Source organism: Bos indicus, chromosome 11 (genome assembly GCF_029378745.1).
Source record: "Bos indicus isolate NIAB-ARS_2022 breed Sahiwal x Tharparkar chromosome 11, NIAB-ARS_B.indTharparkar_mat_pri_1.0, whole genome shotgun sequence".
NCBI classification, from domain to species: Eukaryota; Metazoa; Chordata; class Mammalia; order Artiodactyla; family Bovidae; genus Bos; species Bos indicus.
Window position 1 is genome coordinate 98910849 of NC_091770.1, and position 26130 is coordinate 98936978.

General features: G+C 57.2%; 3 protein-coding genes and 1 long non-coding RNA gene across 12 annotated transcripts in view; 2 read left to right on the plus strand and 2 right to left on the minus strand.

The window, feature by feature from the left end:
* Positions 1–1893: 1893 nt before the first annotated feature.
* PKN3 (protein kinase N3) lies at positions 1894–15482 on the plus strand. 5 transcript variants are annotated; one of them, XM_019970973.2, is made up of 22 exons: positions 1894–2297; positions 4605–4845; positions 5051–5196; positions 6341–6452; positions 6526–6653; positions 7674–7857; positions 9504–9650; positions 9737–9846; positions 9958–10101; positions 10528–10603; positions 10683–10851; positions 11048–11150; positions 11259–11326; positions 11645–11708; positions 11854–11945; positions 12375–12551; positions 13577–13639; positions 13782–13858; positions 14303–14445; positions 14534–14641; positions 14775–14811; positions 14961–15482. In XM_019970973.2, exons 1-22 carry the CDS (start codon positions 2274–2276, stop codon positions 15089–15091), a joined length of 2544 nt encoding a protein of 847 aa, XP_019826532.2. In that variant the 5' UTR covers positions 1894–2273; the 3' UTR covers positions 15092–15482. The 5 variants fall into 5 exon arrangements, with proteins under 5 accessions (XP_019826532.2, XP_019826530.2, XP_019826528.2 ...); XM_019970971.2 differs by having other exon boundaries at positions 1897–2297; positions 6526–6641; positions 14775–14855; XM_019970969.2 differs by having other exon boundaries at positions 1898–2297; positions 14775–14855.
* Positions 15421–18943, minus strand: ZDHHC12 (zinc finger DHHC-type palmitoyltransferase 12). Of its 2 annotated transcripts, XM_070799401.1 has the most exons (6): positions 18784–18943; positions 16992–17128; positions 16559–16636; positions 16224–16390; positions 16160–16184; positions 15421–16082 (listed from the first exon to the last, which is right to left on the minus strand). In XM_070799401.1, the coding sequence occupies exons 1-6, from the start codon at positions 18881–18883 to the stop codon at positions 15771–15773; spliced, it is 819 nt and encodes a 272-aa protein (XP_070655502.1). In that variant the 5' UTR covers positions 18884–18943; the 3' UTR covers positions 15421–15770. The 2 variants fall into 2 exon arrangements, with proteins under 2 accessions (XP_070655502.1, XP_019825119.2); XM_019969560.2 differs by lacking the exon at positions 16160–16184.
* Positions 18930–23534, plus strand: LOC139185859 (uncharacterized). Its single transcript, XR_011569458.1, has 2 exons — positions 18930–19414; positions 22887–23534. It is a non-coding gene; the product is annotated as an uncharacterized lncRNA (long non-coding RNA).
* The window catches only part of ZER1 (zyg-11 related cell cycle regulator), a 30157-nt gene continuing 27554 nt past the window's right edge, over positions 23528–26130 (minus strand). For all 4 annotated transcript variants that reach the window (XM_019970975.2, XM_019970974.2, XM_070799377.1 and 1 more), the window contains exon 16: positions 23528–25219. In XM_019970975.2, coding sequence (XP_019826534.1) covers positions 25162–25219 — 58 coding nt within the window. In that variant the 3' untranslated portion in view covers positions 23528–25161. The remainder of the gene's footprint in view (positions 25220–26130) is intronic.

Here is a 26130-nt window from a genome sequence, read left to right on the forward strand (position 1 = left end):
ATGGAGATTTACAAGTTCTGTTTATAATGAGTCTGTGATGAGAAGTATAAGAAGTGGAGGGTGTGTGCCAACTTGATTAGTTAGTGACATTGCATACTCAGATGCAAATCTAAGGGAGGCAAGTCTAAATGTAGGTGGAGTGATGTCTGCCATACCCAGAAGGAAAAAGAGGTATGAAGGGGGTAGATGGAGATGTTCACTTACTCAGCCTGCTGGGACAGTTCCTTTCAAGTTGATGTTACACAACTTTAATGGTTCATTAGCCAGAGTTGGTTTGGGCTGTTCACTATCCTCTGGATGTTAAATGTGAACTTCAGTTTTTCTAAGAATTAACGATTTTGTGAAACAATCAGCTGAGGGCTGTAGGTTTGTCCAGCCTGGGGTTCTTTGGAAAGGTGGATGTATTCTACTTCGGAACCCCTTTTCCCCTTAGTGGCCACAAAGCAATGAAACACTTGAACGCAAACTTGAAAAATCATTGAGCTCTTCTACATAATTCAGGTGCTGTCGTAACCTCTCAGTTATTTAGCATCAACATTCAGCTAAGGGCACCTCAATAAACCCCACCTGAAAGAGTACCATGTGCCTCCTAGCTTACTAGGTGTTAAATATTTGTCTAGCCTTCAACAACTCTGGTTTGTATTTATGTAAAAGTGTCACTTGTCTCTGATTATGAAGTCGTCATTTCCCCCTCTGAACCATGTTGCCTTTGCATATGTTGGTGTAATTTGGTTGATTTCCCATTGCAGGACTATCTTGGGATTGCCCACATTATGCCACATTTCACTTTTCATTCACTGTGAAGGAATAGGTCAAAGAGGAACTGACATGGTTTCTCCTGTCATTGGAGGGTACCTCTTCAAAGTCAGCAAATAAGCCACCTTCAGTATTAGACCCTTATTCACTTCTGGCCCCGTAAGGTGCTGGTGAGCAAAGGATGACAGGGATTGGCTGAACAACCCTATGTTATTCAGTCCCTCAGTCGTGTCCAACTCCCTGTGACCCCATGGACTGCAGCACTCCACGCTTCCCTGTCCTTCACTGTCTCCTGGAGTTTGCTTAAACTGAGTCAGTAATGCTGTCTAACCATTTCATCCTCTGCTGCCCTCCTTTCCTTTTGCCTTCAATCTTTCCCAGCATCAGGGTCTTTACCATTGAGTCAGCTCTTCCTGTCAGGTGGCCAAAGTATTGAAGCTACAACCCTAGTGTTGCTCAGTCTGGCTGGCTGGCTCTTTGTGACCCCATAGACTGTAGCTTGGCTTAGCGATTAAACCTCCACCTCCTCCAGACTGTAGCCTGTCAGGCTCCTCTGTCCATGGGTTTTTTCCAGGCAAGAATACTGGAGTGGGTTGCCATTCCCTTCTCCAGACAATCCTAGACTAGTGGGCAATAAAGAACCAGGGTCCCCTAGAAAGCCATTGCCAGAATACCTAGCTCAGCCTATTTTCCTGAGATGGTGTTTTTTTTTTTCTCCTCAGGGTTTAAATGTGTATTCTGTCTAGATGAATGCTTTGGAGCAAAGGCTGAATGAACAGCACTGGCTGAACCAGAGTTCCAGTCTAGTCAAATGATGGAGGGGGTGGGGGGGAGGTCCTGAGAGATTTTGGATTCATTCCTAATTTGGTATCGTTTGGGTAAGGCTTTATTTTCCCACATATACATTTTTACAGTGTCTACCGACAGGGCCAAGACTTATTAGGGGGCGACAGGTATGATATTAGCCCATTTTACACCAATGACATGGGAGAGAAGGAGAGATTTCTTCGGGCGGGAGCCAGGTCGTAGCGGGGTTCCGAGGAAGAGGAGGCTGACCCGGCCCGGAGTTGGACCGGCCACACAGGCCTTACCCCGAGGCCAGCAGGCGGCGCTGTCCGCACCTGGGCCTGCCCCTCTGGCTGCAGCGACCCGGCGGCGACTGGAGAACCCCCGGCCCGGGAAATGTCCCTTTCTGGCCTTGTATCCCGGGGCGGGGCCCAGTGTCGCACGGGAGCGGGAACCTCGGCCTCAGATGAGGCGCCCTGGGTTCCAAATTCCGCCGGGACGTCGGATCCGGGGCCTCGGGGTCTGCAGTGGGGCTCGATCCCGCGCTGCCGAGGGGCGGCGCTGATCCCCGGCTCCTGCCAGGGCCAGCGGAGCTCGGGAGGGGGCGCCGGATTCCGCGTCTCCGGCGCGACTTCCCGGGAAGTTTCAAGTTGGAAAGCCTTGGCGGCGGGGGCCGGGGCTTCCGGAACCGGAGTGGTCGAGAGGAGGGGCAGAGCAGCGGGAGCGGCGACATGGAGGAGGGGGCGCAGCGGCAGGTGAACGGCGCCCGGAAAGGACGGGCTGTGGGCGTGGGCCAGGGTGGGGGGGGATTCGAGGGGGTACTCGTTCACTGCCCCGGGCTCCGGCCGGGCCCCCCAGACCCCTTCCCGTGTCCCTTCCCAGTCCCCTGCCCTGGGCCCCCTACATCTCCGCAGAGCAGATCTGAGCCCTGGGGGGGATGGGGGGGTGTAAGTGGTTTCTGCCCCCCCTGGAAATGTCCCCAAATCACCTCCCAGTGACTCAGAGCCTCCGTCGGGCCAGCCCATGAGCACATCTGAATCCGCAGTCAGGGCCACCAAGGGTGGGCCCGAGAGTTTCCTTAAAATCTATTCTACCAGGTAGGACTCTAAGGTCGATGAGCACCCGCTGGGACCGCAAAGGGGGCGGGTGCAGGCACACGGGGACCACTTCTCGGGGCGGGGGGGAAGAGAAGCATGTGATCAGCAGGCGGAGGACGCCGACCCCGCGTAGTTTGTGGGGTTCCTCCCGGAGCACACAGGCGGGGCTGGGGGACCCCCGGGGGAGGGGCATAGTCCAGCGCCCCGGGCGGGAACCTCCGGGTTCACTGAGGCTTCCAGCCCAAATGGCGAGAGGGCGGGGTTCCAGCAGTAGGTTCCCTGGGCCCTGGGACTAAGGCTGTGTGTTTCGTTATTGGGGGCCGGCGGGGTGGGGGTGGGGGGAGGTGTTGAGGAGAAGTGCTAGCCCTCAGCAAAGGGGGATGGGGACGTCTGTACAACAAGATCGGGCCCCAGACGCCCAGCGGAAAAGGAGAGGTGTGTGCGCACTTGGCGGGATTCCAGCCGGGAGCCGGCAGAACCGTGGGCTCCGCTCGGCTCACGGGTGAAGTGTACTTCAGAAGACTCCTTGAGTGCCCCCACCCCTTGGGCAACTCTCAGGACTGTGTCTGCCCCCTCCTTCCCTCCCCCTTCCTCCGGAGGTCCCTCGGCCTGTTCCCGCCGTGGCTTGTACACATTTTCCGATTTCCTGTCAATCTCCGCCCAGCAGCGGCAGCTGGGTGACTCAGGACCCCGGTGCCGGGCCCCCAGCTCCATGAGATCTTTGTTTGCTCAGGCCTTTGGCTCTGGCCCTCTGGCCTAAGGCCCTCAAAGGATTTCCTGAGGCCCGCCCCTGCCCTCTGACAGCCGGGCCAGCGGGCAAGAGGAGGCCTGGGGTGGGGGTCCTTGAGACTAGGGTGGCCACCCCTTCCACTGGGCGCGGGAGATGGAGCATGGAGAGGTAAGGAAGATCTCAGAGAGTCCTTGGGGTGAGGGTGTCATGAGTTACCCTGGGCTGAAGTCAGCTTTGGCACTGGTTGGTTTGAAACGGCCTCTGGGAAAGAGATTTTCCTCTTCTTGCTCCCACTTTGGGTGAAGTGGTGAGAGAGCCTTCCACTTCCTCCCAAGAGCTGAGCTGCATTGGGAGTGGGCCCCTGGAGACCTCCTCAGCCCCACTGGGCCTCTGCTTTGCCACCTGAGGGGTCAGACCCTCAAGGGAGCAGCCCTGGCTTCTTCTACTCAGGCCACGGTAGGGTATTCTGTCTGTCTGACCTCGGGGGGGTCCCTTCTCAGTGCCGAGCCTCTTTTTTTTTTAAGTTATTAAAAAAAATTTTGGTTGTTCTGGGTCTTTGTTGTGGCACACAGGTTTTTCTCTTGTTGCGGGCTCTTTAGTCGTGGAGTGCGGGCTTAGTTGCCCTGCGGCATACGGGATCTCAATTCTGTGACCAGGGATCAAACCTGAGTCACCTGCATTGGAAGGCGGATTCTTAACCACTGGACTACCAGGGAAGTCCCCTGGGTCTCTTTTCTGGCCGTCAGACCTTAGTGTGGATCCTAGACTTGAGAGCAGCCTGATTACGTGTGGCTGGCAGGGAAAGACTGGGGCCCAAGAGACAGTGCCTCTCCGTCTTTGTGTTTCGGCCTTGAGCAATTATGTCACCTCTCTGTGTCTCAGTTTCCTCATCTGTAAAATGGGGCTGATAACTGCACCTACCTCACAGGCTTGCTCTCAGGTTCGACAGGTTCATATCTGCACAGGTCTTAGAACAGAACACCCTATAAATGTTAACAGTTTTTTTTTTCCTCTTCCCCTTCTCTCTGATGGCAGACGACAGGAGTGTGGGCTGGATAAATAGCCTTGGGGCATCCGTCTGGCTTAGGGATACTCGCTCTGAGGTCAGAGTGGCACCCTGTGGGTCAGTCAGTCCTGGCTGCCATCCACACCTGCTTCTCTCCTCCCTCTTTCTGTGATGAGCGGAGGCTTTGGAGGTGGGGTCCCAGAGGCCTGATCCCTCTGCCTTCTGACAGCCTGGGGCAGGCCATCAGCCCCTGGAGGATGAGAAAGAGGTGATCCGCCGGGCCATCCAGAAGGAGCTGAAGATCAAGGAGGGTGTGGAAAACCTGCGGCGGGTGGCCACAGACCGCCGCCACCTGGGCCACGTGCAGCAGCTGCTGCGGTCGTCCAACCGCCGCCTGGAGCAGCTGCATGGGGAGCTGCGGGAGCTTCACGCCCGTATCCTGCTGCCCGGGCCTGGGCTGGGCCCGGCTGGTGAGTGAGGAGCACGAGGAGGCCCCTCGGGACGGGAAGTGCCAAGTTGACCCAGCTCCTTGATCTTGGCTCTGATCTACTCTCAGAGCTTCTCTTGAGAGAGCCCTGCCCAAGAGAGTTGGAGAGGAGCAAGCGAGGCATTGGGGGGTGGGGAGGGCTCTCGGCTCTGGGGCAGGCATTCATGTGCCCCACACTCTGCACACAGAGCCCGCGGCCTCAGGACCTCGGCCGCTGGCCGAGCAGGCAAGGGCTCGGCACCTGGAAGCTCTACAGAGGCAGCTGCAGGTGGAGCTGAAGGTCAAGCAGGGGGCTGAGAACATGACCCACACCTACGCCAGCGGCACTCCCAAGGTAAGGCCCCCTGGGGGGAAGAGATTGTGTTCTCAGATTATTCCAGAAGGTAGTGATCCAGCCCCTAATCTGATAGGGAAATGCAGCCTAGCCATTGATCCTGTAAGGGAGACACTCTACCCTTAGTCTGATGGGGGAGGCAGGCCCCAAATCTCATCTTGACTCCAATCCTTTGTCTAACAAAGAAGGCAAAACAGCAGGGTGATGGGAAATCCCAGCCCAACCCCAAGTCTAGTAGGGAAGTCCCAGCTCCTGTCCCAACTCCCAGCATGATGTGGAAATGGAGGCTTGACCTGAGCCCTTCCTTGTCTAGTCTGATGGGGAAGGCTCTGTTGCAGAGCTAGTCTAAAAAGGGAGGCTTGGAAGCTTCCTGGTTAAAACTGCACTTCTAATGCAAGGGGTGCGGGTTCGATCCCTAGTCAGGGAACTGAGATGCTCACATGCCATGTGGCCTGGGCCCCCAAAAATAATAATAAATAAATAATTTTTAAAAATAAAATATAAAAAATATTAAAAAGCAGAGACCTTACTTTGCCAACAAAGGTCCGTCTAGTCAAGGCTATGGTTTTTCCAGTAGTCATGTATGGATGTGAGAGTTGGACTATAAAGAAAGCTGAACTCCGAAGAAATGATGCTTTTGAACTGTGGTGTTGGAGAAGACTCTTGAGAGTCTCTCGAACTGCAAGGAGTTCCAACCAGTCCATCTTAAAGGAAACCAGGCCTGAATATTCATTGGAAGGACTGATGCTGAAGCTGAAACTCCAATATTTTGGCCAGCTGATGCGAAGAATTGACTCATTGGAAAAGACCTTGATGCTGGGAAAGATTGAAGGCGGGAGGAGAAGGGGACAACAGAGGAAGAGATGGCTGGATGGCATCACTGACTCAATGGATGGGAGTTTGGGTAAACTCTGGGAGTTGGCGATGGACAGGGAGGCCTGGAGTGCTGCAGTCCATGGGGTCGCAAAGAGTTGGACACGACTGAGCAACTGAACTGAGCTGAACAGGCTGTAGTTATCTGGTCTACTGAGGGAGGCTTAGCTTCAACTCAGACTGATGGAGGAGGCTTGGCCCAGTCCCTAGTCTGACCAGGAAGGCTCTGGCCTAGTCCTGGCCTGATGGGGTATGTGTTGCAACCCTATAGGAGAGGAAGCTGCTGGCGGCCGCCCAGCAGATGCTCCAGGACAGCCAGCTGAAGGTGGCCCTGCTGCGAATGAAGATCAGTAGCCTGGAGGCCAGCGGGTCCCCCGAGCCAGGTGAGGCCTGGCCAAGGGGGCTGGGCAGGGCGGAGCAGGGCAGGGGCCTGAGGCTGACCCCTCCTCCTCCCAGGTCCTGAGCTGATGGTAGAGGAGCTACGGCACCGTCTACGCATCGAGGCTGCTGTGGCCGAGGGTGCCAAGAACGTGGTGAAGCTGCTCGGTAGCCGGCGAACGCAGGACCGCAAGGTGCTGGCCGAGGTCAGACCGTGCTTCCTGTCTGACTGGTACCACCCTTTGTAGTGGCCATGATACCGCTCGACGGGTATCATGGACCACATGAGCAATGGCCATGAGGAAACAGGAGGCACATTCTTTTTATATATATAATTTTCTTTCTTTCTTTCTTTTTGGCTCTGCTGAGTCTTTGTTGCTGCTTGGGCTTTTCTGTAGTGGTGAGCGGGGGCTACTCTCTAGTTGCGGTTCGTAGGCTTCTCACTGTGGTGGCTTCTCTTGTTGCAGAGCACAGGCTGCAGGGCACAGGGATTCAGGGCTCAGTAGTTGTGGCTCTCAGGCTCTAGAGCACAGGCTCTATAACTGTGGTGCATGGCTTAGTTGCCCCAAGGCATGTGGAATCTTCCCAGACCAGGGATCGAACCCATGTCTCCTGCACTGGCAGGCAAATTCTTTACCACTCAGCCACCAGGGAAGCCCAGAAGACACATTCTTGTCTAGATCAGGGGTCTCCAACTTCCAGGCCGCGGACCGGTACCTCCTGTCAGATCAGCGGCAGCATTAGATTAGAAGTAAAGTGCACAAAAATGTTGTTTAGCCGCTCAGTCGTGTCTGACTCTGCGACCACATGGACTGCAGCACGTCAGGCCTCCCTGTCCTTCACCATCTCTTGGAGCTTGCTCAAACTCATGTCCATCGAGTCAGAGATGCCATCCAACCATCTCGTCCTCTGTTGTCCTCTTCTCCTCCTGCCCTCAATCTTTCCCAGCATCAGGGTCTTTTCTAATGATTCGGCTCTTCGCATCAGGTGGCCAAAGTATTGGAGCTTCAGCTTCACAAAAATGTAATGTGCTTGAATTGTCCTAAAACCATCCCTCCCGCCTCCAGTCCGTGGAAAAATTGTCTTCCACAAAACCAGTCCCAGCTGTCAAAAAAAGTTGGGGACCACTAGTCTAGACCTCATCCAGAGTGCCTCTGGGTGGCCTGAACCACTGCCCCTGCCATTACCCCAGGGCCCTGTATCCCCTGCCCGTATGCCTCCTGCAGGCTCAGGCCCAGCTCCAGGAGTCCTGCCAGAAACTGGACCTCCTGCGGCTGGCCTTGGAGCAGCTGCTGGAGAGACTGCCTCCTGCCCACCCTCTGCGCGGCAGAGTGGCCCGGGAGCTGCGGACTGCTGCGTCTGGGAACCCACAGCCTTCAGGGACGCTCGTGAAGCCCACTGCCATGACAGGTACCTGGGAGCCCATCCTACTTCAAAGCTCTCCTTCCCTTCCAGGGAGGAGCCTGGAACTCAGTGGGGAAGAATTTTGGAGAAGATTTCTAATCCCGGCTTCACCATCCCTTAGCTGTGTGCCCTTGGGCGACTGACACCCCCTCTCCAGACCTCAGTTTATCACTCTGTCAAATGGGGGTGGTAACAGCTCCTACTTCATAGGACTCTGGTGTGACAATTCAGTGAGTTGTTGCATGTGAAGTGCTCGAATTTTCACACCAACCCTATGAAGTAGGTGATGTTATCACCCCCATTTGACAGAGTGATAAACTGAGGTCTGGAGAAGGGGTGTCAGTTGCCCAAGGTCACACAGCTAAGGGATGGTGAAGCCAGGATTGAAAATCTTCTCCAAAATTCTTCCCCAGTGTGTTTCAATGAGGAACCATGAGAGTGTTAGGCTGGATTTGACAGTGTTAGGGAGCTCACAGCCCTGGAGACCTTGGTACCCAGTTCTGGGAAGTTTTCACTATTAGAAAGTTCTTCCTTATCCCAAGTGGATCTGACACGATGGAAGCCCTGAGCTTCCCACCTGGGACCCAGTGCCAACTAGAGGGCCCAGCCCCTGCCTGCACAGAGCTGGTACAGAATAGATAGGCCTTGTTCCATTGTGAGCAGAGCTGAAGGGGAAAAGTACAGGGACTGCACGGGCCCCCTCATCTGGCCTTGGGGAACCAAGGAATGCTTCCTGGAGGGGGAGGCATGTCCTTGAAGGGCTTATGGGAGTTGACCAAGTCGACAAGCTGGGAAAGGTGAGGGCAAGGTCTTATTTGTTGTTCGCTTGCTACGTCCTGCCCGAGTCTGTAACCGCATGGACTACAGCACGCCAGGCCTCCCTGTCCCTCACTATTTCCCAGAGTCTTTCCAAGTGTGTGTCTGTTGAATCGGTGATGCTATCCAACCATCTCTAGGGCTTGTTAAAAGGCCTAAAATTCAGGTACTTGAAGCTGCCCCATAAGCTGTCTTCCAGCTAAACACCCACATTCCTCCAGTCATTCTTTCTAGGATGACCTTCCCATCCTGAGCACTGCCTCGGTTTACAAGGTCTATCGGAGTATAACCCTGCAGGCCCCGACTCCCTAAATGGTGCTCTTCGGCCCCATGTGTGGCCTCAAGAGCTGCTAGAGTCCTACTGCTTCCTCTACCCTTGGAGGGACAAATCTCTACTGGTCCTCAGAATGAACCCACTTGGTTGGCAAAACACACTGGTACCCACAGCAGGAAGTGGGGCTGAGTTGGCACTCCTTTCCACTGAATGGATGGGGAAACAGGCCTTGGGAAGAGGTGGCTGGCCAGGCACCCTGCTCCTCTGGGGCTCTCGAACCTGGCATGGTGCTCCCTAGGCCCAGAGCCCTGGGCAGCATGCGGACTGAGGTCTGAGTCTGACTCCTCTGCCTCTGTGTCCCTGCTTCTTCCCACACATAGAGGGCTGGCAGGAGGGGAGGACCAGTTGGTCGGCCCCCAGGGTGGCCCCCAGGTGGCAGCCGAGGCCTAAGGCAAGCAGGCTGTTGGTTTGCTACCTCCGTGAGAAGGCAGCATTCCTAGGGTCCCAGCGACCCCTTGGAGGATGGTGTCCGATGATGGCCCCTCACTACGCTCCCCGACAGGGACGCTGCAGGTCCGCCTCCTGGGCTGTGAGCAGCTGCTGATAGCGGTGCCTGGACGTTCCCCCGCGGCCGCGCTGGCCGGGAGCCCCTCCCAAGGCTGGCTTCGGAGCAGAGCCAAGCAGCAGCGTGGGGGAGGCGAGCTGGCCAGTGAGTAGGGGGCCCGGGGAGCTGGGGAACGCGAAGGTCCCCCCACCACTGCTGGCCTGCCCTGAGCCCCACCTCTGGCCTTGCAGGTGAGGTGCTGGCTGTGTTGAAGGTGGACAATCGCGTTGTGGGCCAGACAGGCTGGGGGCCTGTGGCCAAGCAGTCCTGGGACCAGAACTTTGTCATCGCCCTGGAGCGGGTGAGGCTGCCCTTGTGTGGACGGGGGTGATCGTGGGCAGCAGGGTGGAAAGCTGGATGGGTAGTGGCTGGTGCCAGGCTCCACCTGACTCAATTTGGCCTCCCTGTGTAGGCCCGGGAGCTGGAGATCGGGGTCCACTGGCGGGACTGGAGGCAGCTGTGCGGCGTGGCCTTCCTGCGGCTGGAGGACTTCCTGGACAATGCCTGTCACCAGCTGTCCCTCAGCCTGGTGCCACAGGGACAGCTCTTTGCCCAGGTGCCTCCCGGCCCCTGCCCTCTGACCTCACGGGCCCCTGGCTCTGTTAGCACGAGAGGGGCCTTGGAGACTGTGCTCCCCCACCAACCCACAGCTAGGAGTGGAAATTGAGGCCCTGAGGGAGGAGCTCTCCAGGGATGAAAGATTCCCAGCTGCTCTCTGAGGACTTCACAGGAGAGGAACGGCCTCTCCTTGTCCTGACCGCCCCGCCGCATGCACGACCCTGGACAAGTCCCTTTCTTCTCCAGGCCTCAGTTCCCCTCCTGGTACCAGTGAGGATGCTGAATCCATTCTCTGTGAATCCCTGTAGCTCTTGCATCTGTTGACAACGGGCTCAGGCTGGGATCCTGGAGGCTGAGGAGGTGCCCAGGGCAGGTTGGCAGGTGGGAGGGGACTGGTCTTCAGCCCTGCCCCCTGCCCCCACAGGTGACCTTCTGTGACCCTGTCATTGAGAGGAGGCCCCGACTGCAGAGGCAGAAACGCATTTTCTCAAAACGCAGAGGTATGGAAGGCTGGCGAACAGGGAGCAGCAGGGCTGGGCCCCTCCAGAGACCTCGAGACTGAGGCTGCTTCTGTCCCAGGTCAGGACTTCCTGAGGGCTTCCCAGATGAACCTCAGCATGGCAGCCTGGGGGCGCTTGGTCATGAGCCTGCTGCCGCCCTGCAGCTCCCCAAGCACCATCAGCCCCCCCAAAACGTGCTCCCAGACCCCAGCCACACCCCAGCGGGCCACCAATCCCGACTCGCCCAGGTGAGGAACCTCACTCACCCCAGGCTGCCTGCTTCTCTGCGGTGTCACCTCTCTCCAGACGCAGATGGTGCCTGCCCCGTGGCTCACCCTCTGACCTGTCTGTCTGTCTCGCGTGGCTGTGCGTCCACCCCCGCCCTCCCTGCCCGCCACTGTTCCAGCTGTCTGTGCCCAGTATATGTCTGCTTCTATCCCACAGTAAGTTCCCACCCAAGAAGACCCCCTTGCGAGAAGAGATCCAACCCCCACCCAAGCCCCCTCGCCTCTACCTGGCCCAGGAGCCAACCCCCGAAGAGATGCCGGTGAGGGGCAGCAGGGCAGGGTTGGTCACCCTGGGTGCTGCCCAGGTCGGGTGGCAGGGCTGGAGGGAAGGAAGCCCTGCTCTGCCTTGAGACCCTCTCCCCTCACAGCGCACCAAACGCCCCCACATGGAGCCCAGGATTCGACTCGAGCCGCCTCTGCCAGCCCCGGCTACCAGGTACCCCGGCGGGCTCACCTCAGTGTTTGAGACATTTTATCCACTCATCTGGGTATTTGCATGTCAGATGTTCACATCTCACCCTGGGCTCCTTGGCTTGCTCTCAGGTTCTCACTCGCTGAACCCACATTATTGAGCTCAGCCTGCCTGCCAGACCCCAGGAAACTGCAGTCCCGGGAACCCTGCCCCACCCCGGGCTCTGCAGCTCCCCACTAGAGGGGGACCACCCAGGATTGAACACAGGGGGTTTGGAGCGACTCCTGGTGGAGGCCCAGCCCTTTCTTGTTCTGGGGGCTTCCTGTATCCTCTCTCTTGCAGGAAACCCCCCCGGCTTCAGGACTTCCGCTGCTTGGCCGTGCTGGGCCGGGGCCACTTTGGGAAGGTAAGGGGCTGAGGAGGTGCAGCAGAAGGGGGTGGGCAGCCCTCAGCACATTTGCTAGAGGGCTCTGGGCTCTGGGGGGCAGTAGGCAGGGGAAGCAGGCTCCTGTACTTCCCACCTGGAGCCCAAACCTCTCTCTGGCCCCCAGGTCCTCTTGGTCCAGTTCAAGGGGACGGGGCAATACTATGCCATCAAAGCACTGAAGAAGCAGGAGGTGCTGAGCCGGGACGAGATTGAGAGGTGTGTGTTGAGGTTGGGGGTCTCCCAGTACCCCGGTGTCTGGAGAGAACTCAGGACTGCAGGCCTGGGCTGCACTGGTGGCTCCAGAAGGCAGCTGAATGCTGCTGGGGCTTTGAAGAAGTGACCCTGTGGGGCCAGCCAGGCCTGGGCTCTTTTATTAGCAACTGCAGTTGTGAACTGTGTACCTTGGGCAGGTCTCCTCTCTGTGCACCTCAGGTTCCTCATCTGTGAAATGGGAACAGGGTGGGGGTACAAGTTCGAGCCCTGTGCCAGCCCTGGGTACATATGAACCGTCACTCTACCTGCCTGGCAGTTTTAAGAGCCAGTGACCCAGGGGAGTTGTGTGGGTGACAGGGCACAGCCAGGGGAGGTCTTAGTTCCCTTTTGGGTTCCCTCCTTGCCTGTAAAACCCACGCCCTACTCTTGCAGCCTGTACTGTGAGAAGCGAATCCTCGAGGCTGTGGGCTGCACAGGGCATCCGTTCCTGCTTCCCCTCCTCGCCTGCTTCCAGACCTCCAGCCACGCCTGCTTTGTGACCGAGTTCGCGCCTGGCGGTGACCTCATGATGCAGATCCATGAGGACGTCTTCCCTGAGCCCCAGGCCCGGTGGGTCCCCCTCTCGCCTCTTCCCGCCAGCTTTCCCTGGGCCCTCTGTCCCTGGCAGCACCTTCATCCTGCTTCCTCTAGGGTGCCCATCAGCCAAAGAGCGCGTGCAGTCAGGGAGGTCTTGGTTCACATCTTGGTTATCAAGCCCTCACAGCCTTTGTGACCTCAGATCTCAGTGTATATGGCGGTGAACTGGGAATAATGATAACTGCTTTATAGGCTTGGTGCATCGGACATAACATTTAAAACTGTGGCGCCTAGGGACCGGTGAGCAGTAAGGGACTGACAGATGGCGTTGTTATGTCTTGCCCACCAGAGTATGGACTCTGGAGCCCAGATTCACGTGTCAGCCCTGTGACCCAGGGTGGGTTGTTTACCAGGAGTCTCAGATCCTTTTCAAAAAATAGTCATGATGAGGCTTCCCTGGGTGGTCTAATGCTTAAGAACCCGCCTGCGAGTGCAGGGGACACAGGTTCGATTCCTGGTCCAGGAAGATCTCACATGTCTCGGAGCAACTACCGAGCCCAAGGGCTGCAACTACTGAAGCCCGCACACCTTGAGCCCATGCTCTGTAGCTGAACCTATGAAACAGTTATCATTACCCGCAATTCACCGCAATGAGAAACCCAGGCACCACAGTGAAGAGTAGCCCCTGCTCACCGCAACTAGAGGAAGCCTGTGCACAGCAACGAAGACCCAGCACAGTTAAAAAAAAAAATGCGTAACATTTTTTAAAAATTAAAAAAAAAAAATAGGCATGAGGGGACCAACGGAGGCTGCCAGGAGGATGCCAGGATGGGCATGTGGACATTTGGTGTCATTCCTGGCACAATCTAAGGGCCTGGGAAGGGTAGGCTGTTATCAGAAGGAGCACCACCCCTGCCCCATGAGGCTCCTCCCAGCCTCTCGCCCACATCTGACGCTGGCAGGGATATCGGGGGTCCCCAGGCCATGGCCACCCTGGTGCCTCCCTGCCCTGTCTCCACAGTCCTGGGCCTGAACTCCCTCCTGCACCAACCCTCCAGGTTCTATCTGGCCTGTGTGGTCCTGGGGCTGCAGTTCTTACACGAGCAGAAGATCATTTACAGGTAACTTGCCCCCAGGATCCTGGGGGAGTAGGCAAGGGGGTCAGGGGCTGCCCTCCTCCTGGGCTGCTATGAGGCGGGGCCGCTGTTCCCTGGGCCTCAGCACTTCTCAGCTCCTTCGGGGTCTGCCCTGCCTTGCCCTCAGAGACCTTAAGTTGGATAATCTTCTCCTGGACGCCCAGGGTTTCCTGAAGATCGCGGACTTTGGGCTTTGTAAGGAAGGTGGGTGCCTCCCATTTAAGAGCCTGTGTCCTCCCGCCTTGCTTGCTCCACTGAGGCCAGCAGGGTGGCAACGAGTGGCATCTTCCAGAAAATGTGCCTCCCAGCCCTCCTTCCAGGGACCAGCTAGACGCATGTCCTTGGCTTGTCCTTCCCCGCCCTAAAAACTTGGAAAGACCCCCTTGGCCTCGGCCGAAGGGAGAGCCTGGGCTAGGAGAGGGCACTGGGTTCTGCTTTCTGCATGGCCCTGGCACACAGGCTTTGCTGAGACTCATGTTCCTCATCTATCAGGTGGCATAAAAACCGTTCCCACCTCCAAGGATGCGGGGCAGGGCTTGGCACGAGGTTCCTTGCATGGGGTCCTAAGGGTTGGTGGTTGATTCTTACAACCAGAGGTTCTTGTGGCTGCCACAGCACGCTGGCATCAGTATGGGTGTTGGTTGGCAGGGATCGGCTTCGGGGACCGGACGAGCACCTTCTGCGGCACCCCGGAGTTTCTGGCCCCCGAGGTGCTGACTCAGGAGGCCTACACGCGGGCTGTGGACTGGTGGGGACTGGGCGTGCTGCTCTATGAGATGCTGGTGGGCGAGGTGAGTGTTGGATGGGGAGAGCTTCTGGGGCCCCCAGGTTGGGTGGAGGTGGGGGGGTGGCGCTCCCTGCTGAGCCCCCTCCCTGCAGTGCCCGTTTCCAGGGGACACCGAGGAGGAGGTGTTTGACTGCATCGTCAATGCGGAAGCCCCGTACCCCCGCTTTCTGTCGGTGCAAGGCCTCGAGCTTATTCAGAAGGTAATTGCTGCAGGGTCCCGGGCTGGGCCAGAGAGCTACTCGTGGCTCTCCGGGCTCCCTACCCGAGAGGCTGGGGGCAGGCCGGCAGTGCCTGGGGCTGAGCGCCCTGAATGAACCCTGTCCTCGCCCCCAGCTCCTCCAGAAGTGCCCCGAGAAGCGCCTGGGGGCAGGCGAGCGAGATGCTGAGGAAATCAAGACCCAGCCTTTCTTCAGGGTGAGCGGTCGTGCCACGGTGGTCCCGGTGCCTGGCGCAGAGGGAGGGGTCGAGGGCCCACGGGGGCTGCTGTTCCCATCATCTGAGGTACGCCTTTGCCCCCAGACCACCGACTGGCAGGCTCTGCTCGCCCGCGCCGTCCAGCCCCCCTTTGTGCCCACCCTCTGCGGCCCCACAGACCTGCGCTACTTCGAGGGCGAGTTCACGGGGCTGCCGCCTGCCCTGACCCCACCTGACCCCCGCAGTCCCCTCACCGCCCGCCAGCAGGCTGCCTTCCGGGACTTCGACTTCGTGTCTGAGAGATTCCTGGAGCCCTGAGGGCCTCCCGGCCTCTCTACCCCCTGCCCGCTCCCCCACCCCGGACGGTTTGAGCCTCTGCTTTGCCCACCTGTCTGCCCACCTGGGCACCCTGGGATTGATGGGCCCTTGGGGCTCGAGGTGGTGGACATGGGGCTGCTGTTGTGGGCACTGCTCAGTCACCGGGCGAGTGCTGCCCACCCCCTTCTCCCAACCTCCTCTCCCCTGCCTGCTGCGAGACCTAGACCAGAAAGAGTGGCACAGTGAGGAATGGTTTGTTTTTTTTAATACTTGACTTGCTTTATGGTTCATTAAATTTATAAAACTGTGCAGTGGACGCAGTCTGGCTTGGGGGGTGGGATGGAGATGTTCGAAGCCCAGGTGTCTCTTTGTGCCTGAGCCTCCACCATGGGTCCTCTTCCTTTTCTTCTGCCTGGGGAGGTCAGGGCTGCCCACCGAGGCTGGGTATAGTCCCTCGGCTCTACTCTGAGGCCTGGAAGGAGTGGGCAGGAGTGAGGAGCCCCAGGCCCTTGGAGGGTCGACCCCTCTGGGTTCAGCCTCTCTGGTTTTCAGGCACCAGATGGTAGCCCCGGCTTCCAGCGACCCTAAACAGCTTGGCTACTGCCTTCCTCCTCCTCGTCCTCGGCCCAGAGGGCCTCCCAGGACCCCGAGGGCCATCCACAGAAGAAGTGGGCCAGGTTGCGGGTCAGGCCACGGTCGAAGGGGTTGCCAGGGCGCTGGCGGAGGTAGGCGATGCGGTGGGAGGAGATGAACTCCCAGGTGGTGGTGTTGCTGGCCACCAGGTAGAGGTGCGAGGCTAGGAGCAGGCCGGCCACCAGGGAGAAGAGCGACAACAGCAGGAAGGTGGCGAACAGGAGCCCGCTGGACCGCAGCCAGAGCCCCCAGGGCTGGAAGAAGCGGAGGCCAGACCTGCAACGGAAGGAGAGCGACAAGGATCCAGAGCTGGGTCGCCCGAGGCGATGGCCGTTTGGGGGAGGGTCCGAGGCCCCTGAAGAGGGAGCCTGGGGGGTGCTGGTCCTCCCCCACACCCAGGGCACCAGGGAAACCCACCATGCCAGGTACAGGGCCCACAGAAGCACCACCAGTTGCAGCGCCAGGTAGGCCACGAAGAGCGGGTGGTTGCGCTCGCCCACACAGTTCTCCATCCAGGGGCAGTGGTGGTCATAGCGGCGGACACAGCGGCGGCACTCACGGCAGTGCCGAGCCCGCAGGGGTTGCTGTGGGCACAGAGGGAGTTGGGCCTCAACACCGGCTCCCCTCTAGGCCCAGCAATGAGGACGGGAGGTCAGGGCTGGCATCTGGGAGGGCTTCCTGGAGGAGGGGGGTGAGGCCAAGGAGTCTCGGCCTTGCCTGAGTCCTCCCACCGAGGTCCCCGCATCACCCACCAGCACCATGCAGTATCTGCAGCGCCGAAGGGGGATGGCCTGAGGAACCATGGCTGTCTGCTCTTCCTTGGCCTCCTCCTGAAAAACGGGGGACAGAGGATGAGATGGGGGTCCCTTGGGAGGCAGATGAGACTTGTGGGTGTCTCCCTTGGGGGCCAGCTTAGCTCTGGGTGTGCACATTTGGGGGCCCATCCCATGTGTCATCGAGGTGGTAGAGTGGGGCAGGGTGCCCTGGACTGCGAGGTTGTGTGACTTTTGCCAGTTACTTCCCCTCTGGACCTTGGCAATTTTCTCATTGTAGGACGGGGCCCTAGGTCTGGCAAGACAATTCCCTGGGATTCCCTAGGAAAGCTCTCAGCTAGGTCTAGCATGAGACTCCCTGGAGTCTTGAGTTCCCTGGTGGAGGGAGGAGGGCTTTGGGCCTCCTCGTTACCTGGGGCTGAGGCAGGACATTCACGTAGCCCGGATCCATGAGTGACACGGTCAGGTAAAGCAGCAGGGAGGCCAGCACGAGCAGCAGGAAGGTGAGGGGCAGGAGCAGCTCCCCCTGCTCTTCCCACTGCCGAAGTGCTGGAGAGGCCAGAGGGGGAGAGTGAGGCCAGGACCATGGACCGGCGTGGCGGGGGAGGGTGCAACTGGAGGGGGGAAGTGTGTCCCTGGCTGAACAAAGTCCTGGAAATGGGGTTTGATGAATGGTCGGGTGTGGCCACTACATAGGGTGCAGGAGGGAGAAGTTCAGGTTTGGGAGAAGAGAAAAAAAGCAGTTAATCTACACTATCTCTGGAGGGCAGTAGGGAACCATGCAAGCTTACAGGGTCAGATATTTTTCTGAACTGCTTCCCAGGTGGCACTAACAATAAAGAAGCTCCTGCCAATGCAGGAGACATAAGAGACTCGAGTTCCATCCCTGGGTTGGGAAGATCCCCTGGAGGAGGGAATGGCAATCCACTCCAGTATTCTTGCCTGGAGAATCCCATGGACAGAGGAGCCTGGTGGGTTACAGCCCGTAGGTTTGCACAGTCAGACATGACTGAAGCGACTTAGCATGCATGTTTCTGAAAGCCTTCTTAGTGCTAAAGTAAAGATGGATCAGAGGGGAGGCCTATCCAGGACACAGAGAGGAGCGTGTCTGGGCAAGGGTAACGGCAGGGGGGTTGGCCAGATTGGAGGTAAGGGGTGAGGGGACCAGACTTGGCTGGATATGGGGTACAGGGAGGAGGACCCTGGCTCTGAGATGGGAAGAGGCTGGCCAGGTCAGAGATACACAAGAAACAGAGAGAGAGAAGGGTGTGGCTGGCAGGTTGGAATGCTGTAGGGGAGTCCAGGCCACCTTCAGGGTCCAGCCCATGGAGGTGACTGAAGGTTTGGGGGAAAGGGGTGGAGGGCTGAGCAGGGAGAGGCAGGAGTCAGCCAGCCAGACATCAGAGTATGGACAACTCAGGTGCCCCTTGACTGTAAAAGGGAGTGGAGAAGAAAAGGAGGTTGCAGTGGGGGGTTTCTCTCTGGTGGGGAGACTGAGCAGGTTTTTAGGCTAAGGGGTGAAGCCAGTGGAGGAGACTCAGGTCTTGGGAGGAAAGTGAGAATGCCCCTGGTCCAGGAGGTTAGGCTGCAGCGAGGAGGAAGGGGTGGGGCTTGTGGTGGTGGTAGTGAGGAAGGGCGAAAGCCTGTGCTGGAGGTGCCCTGTGGCAGGTAAAGAGGGGGAAGGATGGAAGCGGGTGGGTGGAATGAATGAGCGCTCACAGGGATGAGAACAAGAGGGACAGGCTGTTCCCCTATGCCGTGTCCTCTTGCCTGAAGGTGGGGAGCCCAGACTTGGGGCAGCTAGGGCCACGCAGGGATGGGGTGGGCGGGATGCCAGCCCTTCATTTAGCTGATCCTCGGAATCTTGGAGTCAATTCCTGGGAAGGGTCGGGCGGGTCCCAGGATCAGGGAAGATGGGGTCTCGAATAGGTCGTCGGATCAGGTGGGCACCGGGTGGGTCCTGGGACAGGCAAGGGTATCTGGCAGGGATCAGGAAGATTCTGGGATTAATTAGAGATCAACTGGGTATTAGGCGGAAAGCAGGTGGCTCTTGGAATGAGAGGTGGGAGAGGGCCTCTGGCGCTGGAGGAGTCGGGGGAATCCCAGGATCTCCGAGGGGTTCGACAAGGGACTCAGTGAGACCCAAACATCTGAGGAATCACGCGGGATCGGGTGGGTCCGGGGTCGCGAGGGTTCCGGCTCACCGGTATCATGCAGGAAGAGTACCAACGTGATCCCCCAGGTCAGCACAGTATGCCCGGTCCGCACCAGGACCCCAGGGGTGAGGAGCGCCCAGGGCGCCATCGCCTCGGCCCCGGGCCCCACCCGGAAGAAGCGCTCAGAGGGGCGGGCCCTCCGAGGAACAAGGCCCGTGGCCACCCGGGGATTGGCGGATACGGGCTGTGGGCGTGGCCGGATCGGGCCAGGGAGGCCGCCTATTGGGCGACAGCTGCGGTTTAGTAGGCCCTCGAGCCAACAGGTGCCTGAAGAAGCTGAGGGCGGGGCCGGCGCGCGCGCAGCCGGTAACTCCCCCAGCTCCATCCTCCACCCCCCCGACCTGAGCATTCAGGTAACTTTCAAAAACCGAGCTCCCGTTGCGAGTCCCGACCCAGTCCCGTTGGAGTTCCACCACCCGCCCCCAGGCCACAGCCTCACGCATGCGTCCCGGAAGATCCAAGTGTTGTGACTCCAGGTGGCAGAATTGCGCCCGCTTCGGAGATGAGATGCTCGAAGCCTCAAGAGAGGCAGGACTAGCCCAAAGTGACTCCGAGGTGATAACTTTACCTCCGTCTATTCATTTTCAGATTTTGCAGACAGGATGAGAGCAGAGTGGAGGTACGTGGTAGCAGATTCTGGCTATGAGGGGCCCGACTGGGTCACAGCCCTAAATCCCAGCACTGCCCCTTCCTACCTGTGTGCTCTTGGGCAAGTTACAAAACCACGCGGAGTTCTGTTTCTGTCTATATGATGGAGATGATAATTGTACCCCTCCTCAGGTGGTTGGAGGACTAAATATTGGAAATAGTGTCTAGTACAGGACTGACTTGTCGCCTCAGCTGTAAACCAGCACCTACATTGCCCAACCTAGGGTTTCAGGCTGATCTATGTAAAGTGAAAGTGAAAGTAAAGTCGCTCAGTCGTGTTCCACTCTTTGCAGCCACATGGACTGTAGCCTACCAGGCTTCTCCGTCCATGGAATTCTCCAGGCAAGAATACTGGAGTGGTACCATAAAGCCTATGTCATTCACTACTTACATTCCTTTACTGTGTTCCCAGGGCCTTCCCCTTCCAGCCCTGCCTTTCCTTCTTTTCCTCCCACTGATACCAACATCCACCTTCCTCCATCAGATTAGTGCCCTCCTGGCTCCGCAATATACTCTTATGACATTTGTTGTTTTTGTCAGCTCAACATCCCTTTTTCTGTTGGAGAACTGACTCCTGTGTGGATCTGGAAGAACTATGTCCCTCACTTATAGGGTGGTGGGAGAGAGACCGTGGGCCTGTGACTAGAAGGCAAACAGGGTCCTCATCTCATTATCCCCAGTGATTGGACCTAAGTGGTGGGCATGTGACTTGGCAGGGTCAATCAGAATCATTCCATGAGAGTATGCTATAGATGCGGAGAGAGAAAGGGGCATTCTTTTGGATCTCAAGCATGAGAAATAGGATATAATGGCAATTGGCAGCCAGTTTTATGCTATGTGGTGAGAGATTCTGGGAGAAGAGGAGGCCAACTATAAAGAGATGTAGAGATAACCAGCACTGAAGTAGGGAGTGAGAAACAGTCTTTTTTTTTCTTTTTTTAAGATATTTATTTATTTGGGTGTGCTGGGTCTTAGCTGTGGCATGGAGGATCTTTAGTTGCAGCGTGAGGCATTTTTAGTTGCAGCATGTGGGGTCTAGTTCCCTGACCCCATGTGGGATCTTCTCGGACCAGGGATCAAACCAATGTTCCCCGCATTGGCAGGGGATTGAGCTCAGGCCCCCTTCACTGGTCGTGCAGAGTCTTAGCCACTCGACCACCAGGGAAGTCTGGAGAGATAGTCTTAAAAACATGGTCTGAGCCCCTAGATCTGACTGTTACTAAAGCTGATCTTAATACTAGATTCCCAGTTGCATTAATGAATGAAATTCCTCTTACCTTTGACTAACTTAGGTAAGTGTTTGAGTGTCTGTCACTTGCGGCTTTGTCTTAATCACTGCAATGGTTGCATGGCTTAGTGTGCCGAGTGGGGACATCTACTAATTATGGGACTTCCCTGGTGGCTCAGTGCTAAAGAATCTGCCTGCCAGTGCAGGGGACACTGGTTTGATCCTTGGTCCAAGAAGATCCCACATGCCTTGAGGCAGCTGAGCCCGTGAGACATAACTACTAAGCCTGTGCTCTAGAGCCCGAGACCCACAACTACTGAGCCCACATGTTGCAACTCCTGAAGCCTGCATGCCACAGAGCCGTGCTCTGCAGTGGAAAGCCCAAACGTGGCAACAAAGAGTAGCCCCCACTCACTGCAGTGAGAAAGAGGAAGCCCACACACAGCAATGAAGACCCAGCACAAACAAAAATAAATAAATTTTAAAAAAGAAACAATCCTGAGGATTCCATGAGTCAGCCCCTATGCTGGTGTCAAAGATTAAAATAAGGTTGCTCATTAGTTAAATTTGTAAGGACAGATTTTACTCAGTAAAATACTAAAATACCGCAATAGTATTTTACAATACTATTGCGGTAGGGAAGAGGATCCAACAAGAACTGAATGTAACTTTGATTTGTACAGAGGTGATTGGGTATTTTAAAGGGAGAATGAGGGAGTAGAGATGGGGGAGGGCAGGGGCTTGATGAGACTCAGGGAATTGAAGACTTACAAAGAGCGGGTCAGGGTAAATGCTCATTAAGCCAACTGTGTCTGCTAGCTGGCAGCAACTGAAGTTAGGCTTCTGTCCTCCCTTGGAGACTGGGAGACAAAGGCCTGATCCTTCCTGATGATTACATTTTAAAGGGATGGCTTTCAGGTCCTTGAGAAAGATGCTGCTGAGTTATAGGAGGTACAGATACACCTCAGAGGGACAGAGGAAGCATTCACAACTTTAAGCTGTTTTTAGTAAATGCTCTAAGAAAGGCTATTCAGATGTTAAACAGAAAATTCGGTTTTTTTTTTAATATAATTTAATTTTTTAAATTTTTTGCTATGCTGAGTCTTGGTTGCTGCATGGACTTTTCTCTAGTTGTGGTAAGCAGAGGCTGTTCTCTCTAGTTGTGGTGTGCAGGCTTCTCATTGCCGTGGCTTCTCTTTTTGCAGAGCACAGGCTCTGGAGCATGGACTTCAGTAATTGTGGCACGTGGGCCCCGTAGCTGCGGCTCCTAGGCCCTAGAGCACAGGCTCAGTAGTTGTGTGGGCTTAGTTTCCGTGGCACGTGGGATCTTCCTGGATTGGGGATCCATCCTGTGTCTCCTCCATTGGCGGGCGGATTCTTTACCACTGAATCACAAGAGAAGCCCCAAACAGTAAATTCTCTTGGCAGCCTGGAGGTTTCTTGGGCAGGCGCTTTAACAGGGGCAGGGAGGGGGGTCGGTCAGGTAGGGTCATCTTCCAGGTGTGATTCAGGGCTGTTAGAAACTCTAGGTGTGAAGTCAGAGGAGGGAGTGGATGAAATCCCTGGAGCTGAAGAGTTTGTAGTTTTCATAGGCCGAGGTTGAGGCCTGGTGGAGAAGAGGGCATGGAGCTGGCTCCAGTCTGGTCTAGCAGAGAATCTCTCACTGGGCGCTGGGGACACACCCACTTGGCACGTGTGGAAACAGGTCCACCTGATCTGGGACCAGCGCCTGGACTGTTCTTGGGGAAGAGCTCTCCACCGTTGGGTGTGGCCTCAGTACTACCTCGGGGGCATGGAGAGCACTGCTGAGAGTTACTCTGGGACAAATAGCCGGTGTAAACGCGGACTCTGCTGGGCAAAGCCCAGTCACCTCACGATTTGGCCCCGGCTCCTTCATCCCCTCTTGTTGGCGCCCCTGATCCTTCCCTCTGCTGTAGCCACAGGGGCTGCTTCATGGTTCTCCCTGAAAGGCCCTTCTCCTGGCAGAGGCCCTCTGTCTAGGACCCCCCCTTTTCCTGGCCCTCTACAGCCAGGCCTGGCAGCCCTGTCTTCCTGCTGGATTCAGCTCGAAGGTCTCCCCTTGTGAGAAGCCTCCCCTGCCCGCACCGGGACAGCAGTCCTGCTGGCCCGCCCGAGGGGCCTGCTCTGTGTTCCCTTCTCCCTGCTTCTCACACACCATCATCATCTCGTATTTAACATTTGTCTCTACCATCAGACAGCCGTTGGAAGCAGGGACCCTGTTGGTCTGTGGCCAGCTGGACCCTCAGTGTCTGGGCACAGGGGTGTGGCGAGACCACAGAGGAAAAGCAGGTGTTCCAGCCCCATCTGCTACTGCCGAAGAACGAATGCTTTTGAACTGTGGTGCTGGAGAAGACTCTTGAGAGCCCTTTGGACTGCAAGGAGATCCAACCAGTCCATCCTAAAGGAAATCAGTACTGAATATTCATTGGAAGGACTGATGCTGAAGCTGAAGCGCCAATACTTTGGCCACCTGATGCGACTCATTTGAAAAGACCCTGATGCTGGGAAAGACTGAAGGCAGGAGGAGACGGGGACGACAGAGGATGACATGGTTGGATGGCATCACCAACTCAATGGACATGAGTTTGAGTAAACGCCGGGAGTTGGTGATGGACATGGAGGCCTGGCATGCTGCGGTCCAAGGGGTCACGAAGAGTCGGACACGACTGAGCGACTGAACTGACCAAACTGCCACCTGTCCCCTTGGGCCGGGCCCACAAACTGACCCGATGCACCCTCCCGTCACTGCTCTCGCCCTCTAGGCCCAGTGCCCAAGCCAGCCCAGGCCCCCTCTCCATGGCCCCATCCCTTCCACAAAAAAAAGACACTCCGCTCTTCTCCACTTTGCACAAAAATGTATTTCTGTGACATCCCAAAGTACAGACATTTACCCAGGCCCCGGCTGGTAAAGCGATGCGATGTGAGCTCTGCCTGGGGTCTGGCACAGGCCATGTGAGCATGGAAGGGAGGGCAGATGGGGCCCGTGTGCTGAGCGGAGGGGCCACAGGGCAGCTGGCCTTTCCCAGGGCTGGGGTGTGGGGGGAAGACCCCAGGGGAAGAAAACCGGGTGCCTCTCCCTGGGCTGCTCATCCCGCCTGTTCTGTCTGGAGGCAGGAATGCCAGGAGAATCGGGAGCACAGGCCCAGGGAAGGAGGGACGAAAAGCCACCCCTTAAGGGCCGCCTACAGTCAGCTCTGCTCCCCGGCCCCTTGTTCCAGACAGGGCCTCCTCCCTGCTGTCGGTGCCATAAGAAGCACCGGAGAAGCATCAGAGTGATGTCAAGGGAGGACCACAAGTTGTTTTTGAGATACATTTGTGTGTCTCACACACTTCTCTGAAACCCAGTGCAGAGGTTTCCAAGGGGAAGCCTGGGGGCAAGGCGGGAGAGGGTGGATGCTGGTCTGGAGGTGTCTGCCTGTGGCCGCCAGGGAAGGCTGGCGTGTGGACCCCCCTGCCCGCGGGAGAGGTGTGGGCTCCTCTGGGCCACGGGGCAGGCAGGGGCGAGTGAGGCAGGCTCAGTTCTGCTGGTGGGGTGCCTGGGCACCGTGGGGGCTGCAGGCTGATGAGGGGTGGGGAGTGAGAGAGCAAGCCCCTGGCCCCCGGAGCTGTTGGCTTCCAGGGCGGGAGGCGGGTGGTGGGGTGCGTAGGTTCCGGGTATGTTTGGCGGAAGGGGCAGTGGAGTCTGCCCGGATTCTGACCAGCCCTGGGCTGGGGCCTTCCACAGCCTGGGGCCTGGTGGGAGACTAGGACGCAGCCTCCATAGCAGCGTGGCCTCAGGCAGGCCTGGCCAGAGGGCAGCAGAGCCACTGGGCGCCTTGAAGGCCCTCTGGGGCTGGGACTGCCTGGACCGAGGCAGGTACGGCTCACTTCCTCACCCCAGAGGCCCACAGCCGGGAGCACCAAGGCATTGGGGAGACCCAGTGGGGTTAGTTTTTAATCCCCAAACCCCATCAGCTGCACCGAGGAACCTAGACGGCGTTCTCGGGCTTCGGTGGGTGGGTTAGGAGGCTGGAGTGGGCTCTTGGGGGCCCCACTGCCTCTCTGAATGGGAAGCGAGGCCAGGGTCGGAGATTACAGGGCACGGGCTGGACACTCACAATGTTAGAGGCATTTAGTCTGGCAGGGGTGGGAGTGAGTGTGGCAGCGATGAAGGCTTTGAAAGTAGGGGCTTGAGGATGGCCAGGGAAGCTGCAAGGACTCAGGGGGTTATTTCTTTTGTTTTTGTACAGAAATCATACACACAAAACTTCACACTTCCTAACCAAAAAAAAAATAATATATATATATATATATAATATATATATCTCACTAATGTTAAGGAAAAGCGTCGGTTGTGCAAAAGTTCCCCTGTGTCCCTTCGTCCAGTGGGAGGCTCCCCGGGGCGTGGGGATCTGCCAGCTGGGAGGCTTGAGCGCGCTTCCTCTCAACCTCGTGGTCCAGAGCAGTGGCGGGCCATGGTGGCGGAGGCCTTATCTGGACGTGTCCATGTTCTCCTCTTTAAAGTTACTGCAGTGCTCAATAACCTTGCTGGAGACAATGGGAGAAAGAGGATTGGAGGGTGGGCTTGCACTGGGGTGGGCTCAGCCCCTCCCAGCTGATCAGGCTGCTGGATTTGTTGGCAAGTGTTAACCATCATGCTGACACTGAATGAGATGATGTGTGCCGAGTGGCTGGCAGAGTGGCCGGCGTGTTTGGGGTACCCAGGAAATGGTACTTGGGGCCACGAATACTTTCAGCCCCCTGTCCTCCCCCTCATACCTTCCCATGTCTCAGCACCAGGGCATCTGTGGTCAGGGGCTTCCCTGAATCAGCTCAGGCCTGACCCCCAAAACCTTCTGATCTTTTTCAGCAACATCGTCCTTCACTTTTTCCCTGCCCACCCAGGCCTTTTTCTTCCCCCGAGTCTACTGGTGGTCCCCAAACTGGCTGCACATGAGGTTCACCCAGAGATCCTGACCCAGCAGGATCTGGGCAGGTCTGGGTAGGGCGAGGGCAGCTGTCCTTGCCCAAGTACAGGGGCTCCACACCCTGCAGGGGCAGGTCCCAGTGCAGTGCTGGGAACCACCCCTCATCCTCAGACCTCCAGTGTCTCTCCCACTCTATCTGGCCCTTGGGAACTGCTGTCAGGTGTCATCCTGAACCCTGGACAGCCTTCCCACTCACACTAAGCCTCTGGCTTGGTGGGGGGAGTGGTGTTCACTGCAGCCTCTTTGTGCCAAAGAGGCACCACACTGCCTTTTAGGAGTTAAGGGACGCCTGGGGTGGGACAGGACTTGTGGACTTCTCCTAAGCACCCTGCCCTCAGGCTGGTCAGCTCAGGTACACAGCTCAGGTCCTACAAAGATTTCAAAGTGGGTGGGGTAGGTTACGGGTCAGTCTTAGCCAGTGCTTCTCAAATCTCCTAGAAGCTCTGTTGACAATGCATATTCCCAGGCCCA